Here is an 8,358-nt window from a genome sequence, read left to right as displayed (position 1 = left end):
TTCTGCAATAATTTGCGGAAAAACCGTCTCCACTTTTTCTGTGAGTAATATCTTTATCTTAATGTACTTTCGATTTCTTCTTCGTCTTTTCCCATTTCATTTTCATAGATCATGCTTTCGGTGGATAAGTTCGATTTAGAGAAAAAAAACGATTGCGAAAATAATTTTCTAGATATTATCGGAAATAATACCAATGTATCGGAACCGTAAGTAACACATTTCTTGGTGAAATTCATTTTTTGGTTGAAAAAGAGAGGGAAAGGCAGCTTGAGCAGCCAACATTTTGGTTTTCTTCGCTCATTTCTCACTTTATTTTTATTTTTATCTGTATTTTCCACAATTTTTTTTCATTTCCATTAGGACAAAACATTTTTGTGGGGTTGTGGCCGAACCGCACGAATCCAAGTCGAATACTTTGTATGTACGATTTTTTGCCACTAAACAGGGACTCAAATCCAAATTTTCGCTTTCCTTCACTGCATTCACAAAAAAGAAGGCAGTCGATGGAAAAAATTCAACACCAACGTGTGGTGAAAACGAATTTGATTGTGATGATGAAACATGCATCGATATATCCCTGAAATGCGACAAGCATCCTAACTGTAAATTTCGAAAGGATGAATCGGATTGCCCATATCATGTAATGTGGAATTGTTTTGAGTTTTGCATTTTTCGTTCACTGAATTTTTGGCGAGCCGTGTTTGGCACACACGCACGCCCCCACACACATGATCGTCAAATCATATATCTATATTCACGAATACAATACTTGTACACTTTCGCTCTGGTTTGTGTTTCGTACTGTGTTAACCCCTGGATTACCAAGTAGCATATTTCATACCAACATAAAAGTGTAGGAAATTTGTTACATACTACACCAAGAAGTTTCATAATCCCACCACCACCATTTTCGTTTTTTAATCGGTAGATGGTGCTTTTTTATACCAAAAATTCATCAGTTTTATATTCGGCACTCCAGCCTAGACTCCAGCGGTCATTTTGTGCATTTTGGAGAAAGACTGTCTGTAGTAAGCTTGTAGCTCGTGACACAGTAAACAATCTGCTGTAGACAATTTTGACATAAAGTGTAGGAAATGACCGTTTCGAAATTCCAGACAATTATTTTGGTAGGAGTTCTAAATTTAACAGATTTTCAAAGTTCTAATTTATTTGTTATGTGAATTACCAGACACAAATTGTATTCGTGCACACAAATTAATAACTTTTCAAAACTATATATGGTGATTTGTTTAGAATTTGTATTCATATGATTCGTCGTTTGGTTTTTAAAAAAAATAGTTTAGTTTACAAAATCATAAATATCAAAATAATTCTCATAATTAACAATTAAACTAAATTAAACTAAACGAATATATTTCTAAACTGAACGAAGAGTCATCTGAATACATATTCTAAACGAATCATCATCTAGATTTGAGAAGTTATTATTTTGTGTGTGAATATAGCGATTTGACATTTATGACGTGTGGTAAATATTCGTATTAGCTGTGGTAAAATACAAGGGAAATGTTTGAGACATTTACTACACAATATTAGCTCATGTAATTTAACGCAGTTAGTAAATATTTACCGATTTTCAATGTTAAAGAACATTTCAATGCCGAAAGTGGCTAATACTCTATCGATATATGAATGTCCGAGAATGAGAGCAAGACTGTCAGCATATTTTGTATGGTGGTGTTACATTTCAATAAGTTGTGAATAGAAGTCTCGCTTTCATTCTCGGGCAATCACACAGAAAGAAAAAATCTGGTATTTTTAATTCAATTCTGGTAGATTTAATATAAAATCAACCAACAACGAATTAAATTTACCATTTTTGACATCTCTAAGGCATATTTTTCAAAAGTGAATATTTGTTGAATAAGTTTTACCAACTTTTCGAAACCACAAATGACGCTAGCCCATGAATTTGGTAAAACTAATTCAACTGATAGTCTTTTTTGAAAAATATGCCTCAGAGATGTCAAAAATGGTAAATTTAATTCATTGTTGGTTGATTTTATATTAAATCTACCAAAATTGAATTAAAAATACCACATTTTTTCTCTCTGTGCATATATTTAATATATGTTCCAAACTTTTTTCCATACAGAAAAAGGAAGATGAGAAGAAAGATTTGTGGCTAATTATAGCAGTATTTAGTGCACTGCTTGGTGCCATGACATCGGTATTCTTGTTTAATTGCATCCGAACACTAATTCGAGATCAGAAAATTATTAGAGTAAGCAATTTTACATATAGTTTTGCGTTTTGCGATATCGTAATAAATTTTTATTACGATGATAATTATTATGTTCTATATCGTTATTAGGATCGGATCTAACGTTATTATGAGTTTATTAACTTATCATGATAAATTCATAATAAAGTCGAAGCCCGATCATGGTATAGGATTTCCTATATAAACCTTGTAACTAACAACACCTCTAATGTGTATTCCGAGTACTAATCGACGTTTGTAACAATATGGCCGTCACGGTTTGGCAAAATCATAATGAATCGATTAAACTGCCTTAAACTGTTAAAATAAAACAGTAAAAATAAATAGATTTTAATTTTTTACATTTTTGAAAATAAAAAATCGTTTGTTTTTTTAATTTTTTGAGTTTTTCTGTACACAATATTCAAAAATATTAAATTAATAAAAATGAATTGGTTGACATAACCTCACTTTTGTGTCACAATCGTGATAAACCGATCAAATAATTATTAAAACGAAAGTGAGGTTATGTCAACCACTTCATTTTTTATTAATTTAATATTTTTGAATATTGTGCAGTAAATCTCACGAAACTTCTGGAAACTACAAAAAAAAAACAAACAATTTTTATTTTTAAAAATGTAAAAAATTAAAATATTTTTATTTCTACTGTTTTAATAATTATTTAATCGGTTTATCACGATTGTGACACGAAAGTGAGGTTATGTCAACCAATTCATTTTTATTGATTTAATATTTTTGAATATTGTGGACAGAAAATCTCACAAAATTAAAAAACAAAAAAAAAATTATTTTCAAAAATGTAAAAAATTAAAATCTATTTATTTCTGTTTTATTTTAACAGTTTAACGCAGTTTAATCGATTCATTATGAATTTTCCAAACCGTGACGGCCATATTGTCACAAACGTCAATTAGTACTCGGAATACGCATTAGAGGTGTTGTTAGCTACGGGCATGATCAGGCTTCGAATAAAGTTATTAGGATTACATCCTAATACTTACTATGTTTTATCATAATATTTATTAGGATTCATCTTAATAAATACCGTGGTCACTTCACTTGTCTGAGGTAGTGCCATCTGTTGAAAATTGTTTTAAGCTGAAAAACAATATGCTGTCAAGTGAACACGGTATTTATTAAGATGAATCCAAATAAATATTATGATAAAACATAATAAGTATAAGATGTAATCCTAATAACATTATTATGATTTTACGTAGGCGACTATTTAAGTTTCTTCAATATGTATGTTTTAGTATTGCCCGATGCAAACCATTGTCATATTCGTGAAGTTGGACATTTTTCATGACCATTTGACTTAACAGGTCGAATTTTAGTTTTGTGGTATGGCTACGACAGCAGCTTAAACATGACACTCCAAAAAGTGCACTTTTTTGAATATGCACCTAATTTCAAGTACGAAAAATATATTGTATCCAACTGATTTTGGTCTCTGGTGGACAGAGGGGTCCCGAATAATTCGTACACGGAGTATTGTGCATCAATTCGATCTTTTGGGTGGTCAAATAGTCGACTGTTTGATGGGCTTCTTTTTGCCATGTTTTGGGATTATAAGTTTCAGAGTTTTGGTCTCCATATTCCCGTGATGACTTTTGACAATCAAATGGTTGTGTACTATTCAGCATTGAAGGACCTTTCATCCTCTTAAGGCATGGTAGCAACATGACACATAACACTGTAAAATAATGAGGTCCGATTTTCCCTATCACTTCACAAACGAACAACTTTTGTTCGATTGTGTTCATGTTTGAAGACTCAGAGAGTCAACCAAGTTTTTGTTTCAGGTCCAAACTACTGGAATCATGTCTTGGCTTCTATTGCGATCGTATAGACGTGTTTTTATTATCCTATGTCAAATTGGTTATGATTTTTTGGATGTGATTAAAATCAATCGATTTTTGAGCAGCTGTGGGTTGACACGTAAAGATTTATTTTTTTCATGTTGTAATTCATGGAAGAACCAAATGATTGGAGTCTCTGTGATCCTTGGGCATACCACAATTTAACTGTAAAAGAAACTTCGATCCTAACTCAATCGGCACCAGAGTTTTTCTCGATGACATCAATTTTCGAAGGACCATCGCGCAATTGATCACTGTAGCGAGCACCATGACGATGGGATTCAGTGAACCAGTTGTATACAGTGGCAAGGCATGGTACTTCCTTCCCATACCCCGACTTGAGTCGGAAGTAATACTGTTGAGCAGGCAGCTCTTTTTGAAAACTTATGAGAAATAATCTTTTTTGTAAATTTCATTTTTTTGCGAAGTTGACCTTTTCCAACTGACACCGTGGCCATACCACAAAACTAAAATTCGTCCTGTTAAGTCAAATGGTCATGAAAAATGTCCAACTTTACGAATATGACAATGGTTTGCATCGGGCAATACTAAAACATACATATTGAAGAAACTTAAATAGTCGCCCTCGTATCATGATAAGTTAATAAAATCATAATAACGTTATTAGGTTCCGAGCCTAATAACAATATTGGTGGAAATGCTTATTATTATTAACTTATCATGATAATTTTATTGCGTGCAAAACTATAATTTTACACCATAAATCATACAATGGACAGATATACTAGATATAAACACAAAAAGTACCAAATAGCAGATATTTGTGAAATACAGTGAATAATTAAAATAATAAAAATATCCATTCAGAATTGTATTATAAAATCGCTGTCGAATGCGTCTTTCACAAATAGCGCCTATGAATGGCAGCTGAGAAAATAGCACTGCTATAGCTGTAGCTACAATATATTCACTGGTAAAATATCTATTTGTCTATCCAGTTCCATTGTATCTATAAATGCCAGTATTAAATTGGATCACTCCATTACTGAGTTTTTTGTTTCCTTGTACATCTCTGTGTATATATACATACTTTGTACATTTTTAGGAAACCATTCGACAATCAAAAGAGAGTAAGCTGGATGAAGCAGGTCGCATGTCCATAAAACGGTCTCTAGAGAATGTAAACCGAATAATTCCTGGGTAAGTTTAAGTGTAACACTTCAGCTTTGCTTGATTTTTAGTAATTTTTTATATATTGTTTGGTTCAACGGTTGTGCTGCTTTGATATGTTTCCACATCGCATAGAGACCACCAATTCAATTTTTTCAATTGGTGCTAACGTTTGCCGATTTGATATTTCTCTTGTTACGTTCTCCATTCCTTTTTTATTGTTGTTTTTACATGGGGAAACCATTATTACATCGTAATTCATATAATTCCATCTAGTAAAAAAATAATTCCAGATAATTCCATATAGTTCAAATCGTAGTACAATAGAATAGTACAGATGACTTAGTTTTGATGTTTATATACTCACACTCGATAGAAAACTATTTAAATATTAAAATTTAAACAACGAAATAAAATAAAATAAATGCGATGAGATTTTATTCTAAAAAATAAAATAGTTTGAATATTATTATATCTGAATAACATATGTCCATAAAGTCTTTGCACAAATTCAGACGTACGCCATTTGAACAACAAACACACAATATCAAATTCGTTTTTATTGGTATAAACCTTTATTCATAGGCTATCGAATAGCACATTCACTTTACATTGAACCGACCATTGTCTTCGATTTTTCTCAGTATGTGTCGATCCATCAAAATCATGCTTTGGCAGACCAATTTGTCGATTTCTTTCAACTTTCTCTCAAACCTTCCAACCAATTGTTGCACGTTCCAAGTATTTTGGACCCCCGCCTATAACATACAGCCAAAAACAGAAGAAAAATAATTAATTTGGTGTCTTTTTGTGAAGTTAAACAGATGGTCCTTTTTTCATGGAAAATTTCGTATTTTAAGAAGTGAGCCATTAGTGTGGTTTTTTCTGCTTGTAAAGCACAATTTTGTCTTTAATCCAATAGTTCTCAACGAATCCCATCGATTACAACAATATTTCGTTGATAAATGAGTATCTAATGGAGGTTTTACCGAAGCCTGATCATGCCCGTAGCTAACAACACCTCTGATGCGTATTCCGAGTACTAATTGACGTTTGTGACAATATGGCCGTCACGGTTTGGCAAAATCATAATGAATCGATTAAACTACGTTAAACTGTTAAAATAAAACAGTAGAAATAAATAGATTTTAATTTTTTACATTTTTTAAAATAAAAAATCTTTTGTTTTTTAATTTTGTGAGATTTTCTGTCCACAATATTCAAAAATATTAAATTAATAAAAATGAATTGGTTGACATAACCTCACTTTTGTGTCACAATCGTGATAAACTGATTAAATAATTATTGATTTGGTTTATATAGCGCAATAAACGCCTGTAAGTTGTGCAAGAACTTAGTGGACATATGTTAGAATAGATAAGCATCTAATTTAAGTCATCTGCACTTTAAGCATTATACTACTATTTGTCAAATAGTATTTGAACTATATGGAATTATCTGGAATTATTTTTGTACTAGATGGAATTATATGAATTATGTTGTTGTAGTAGTAGCCCCCTTGTGTTTTTATCTTGTTTTCTACTTTTTTCTTATCTGTAACACAGTGCTACGGGCTATGCAATAGAGCCAAGACTAAAACAAATACAAGACGAGGATGCAGGCGTTATATTTCGAGAAACCACATCAGCATCATCAATATCAGATAGTATAAATAGGAATAATAAAAACCAATATAATTATAGGGATGAGGTAAATGTTGACTATTTTTTCCCAAAAAAAAATTCATTACTCTCAATGTGTGCGCGTGAATTGAATGAATGAAGCAGACATGATATTGAGATATTTTTAGCGAGATGAATCAATTCAGGCAGCTATCGTCAGGCGCTGAAATGAAGTGAAAACAGAAGAAATGATTGTTATAGTTATAAAAACAATTTCATTGTGTCCATCACTATAACAATCACTTTCATTGTTTCTACTTCATTTCAGTGCCTGACGATAGCCGCCTGAGTTGATTCATCTCGCTGAAAATATCTTAATATAACGTCTAGAATTAAGTAAATGATCTGACTATGCCACTTAAAGTGGCAGCCACAAGTGGATTTATTGCCCACTTTTTGCATATTGGTTTGGTGGACATAGTGCCTTCTTAATTTCTCTTTCACTCTCTCAGAAAATTTGCTCTCACCTCAATAATCCAATTTTTAAGTTTTGAAATGCGTTAACACATCGCTTTAATGTAGGTATCAGCATCGTCATCCTAAATATTGAAAGTAAAAAATATTTCTATCCGCCCAGGTTTGTCTGAGGACCAAACTAAGAAATTTTAATCAGAATCGTATGATTTGAACATGAGATATATCGACTTACGTCTAAAAAATGAAAATAGAGAGACATTTGGTGGTTTGCCGCACTAGAGCTACTTGTCACCAGAGGTCGCAACGCTGCCCCGACCCGAACGCCCGACCAATGACCGCCCGAACCCGACCCGAAAAAAGTTCGGGTCCGATGGGATTCGGACCAGATGCTCCGGGTGTTCGGATTTTTCGGATATTTCGGACGTATCATGGGCGTCCGAATCCGATTTGTGTCAAAATTGAGTGTTTTTCTGGAAATTATTTAGAAAATCTCGCGAAAAACAGAAAAAAATAATGTTAGAACCATTTTTTTCACTTTTTGTATCAGTTAAATCTTCTTAAAAAAAATACGGGGACCTTAGACCCGAAAATTCAATAAATACCAGTGATGGTTTTTTCCTATCTGAATAGCGCTAGCTATTCGCAGCGTCTGTACAGCATTGCTGCCCAGATGCTGAATCGGAACGGTTGCCGCACGCGCAACACACTCCGTTCGTACCACACAGAGCATATACGTTGGCGTTCTTTCTGTGTTTGACATGCGTTTGTATACTGACTGTGGTATTAGTGTATCATATATGACAATATGTTGTGTGGTACAAAACGCGTGCGGCAACCGCTTCGATTCAGCACCTGGACAGCAATGCTGTATAGAAACTGCGAATAGCTAGCCCTATTTAGATAGGAAAAAACCATCACTGATAAATACCGAGTGCCCGAGTTCGAGGAATCACGGGTTTGGGGTTTCGGTAAAAAAAAATAATTTCGGGTCGGGCTTCGGTCGGACTCGGGCAAGACA

At 33.1% G+C, this 8,358-nt stretch overlaps 1 protein-coding gene across 2 annotated transcripts; it reads left to right on the top strand.

Annotated features, from left to right (window-relative positions):
• The first annotated feature begins 110 nt into the window (after positions 1-110).
• LOC116348593 (neuropilin and tolloid-like protein 2) lies at positions 111-7,050 on the top strand. 2 transcript variants are annotated; one of them, XR_004201832.1, is made up of 6 exons: positions 111-206; positions 361-640; positions 2,117-2,245; positions 5,177-5,271; positions 5,377-5,494; positions 6,807-7,029. XR_004201832.1 is itself a non-coding variant. In XM_031779643.1 (5 exons), exons 1-5 carry the CDS (start codon positions 112-114, stop codon positions 7,021-7,023), a joined length of 816 nt encoding a protein of 271 aa, XP_031635503.1. In that variant the 5' UTR covers position 111; the 3' UTR covers positions 7,024-7,050. The 2 variants fall into 2 exon arrangements, 1 of the variants encoding a protein (XP_031635503.1); XM_031779643.1 differs by lacking the exon at positions 5,377-5,494 and having other exon boundaries at positions 6,807-7,050.
• Positions 7,051-8,358: the final 1,308 nt, after the last annotated feature.

Source organism: Contarinia nasturtii, unplaced genomic scaffold (genome assembly GCF_009176525.2).
Source record: "Contarinia nasturtii isolate CC-2019 unplaced genomic scaffold, AAFC_CNas_1.1 Cnas_scaffold_2549, whole genome shotgun sequence".
In the NCBI taxonomy this organism is placed as follows: Eukaryota; Metazoa; Arthropoda; class Insecta; order Diptera; family Cecidomyiidae; genus Contarinia; species Contarinia nasturtii.
Note: the sequence above shows the minus strand (reverse complement) of the source record. Positions and strands in the feature narration are given on the sequence as shown.

Excerpts from the sequence above, each read along its gene's own strand:
- LOC116348593 (XM_031779643.1), top strand. The coding sequence starts at position 112 with ATGCTTTCGGTGGATAAGTTCGATTTAGAGAAAAAAAACGATTGCGAA. Across the intron at positions 641-2,116 it reads AATCGGATTGCCCATATCAT|AAAAAGGAAGATGAGAAGAA; the intron begins GTAATGTGGAAT and ends TTTTCCATACAG. Across the intron at positions 5,272-6,806 it reads GTAAACCGAATAATTCCTGG|TGCTACGGGCTATGCAATAG; the intron begins GTAAGTTTAAGT and ends TCTGTAACACAG.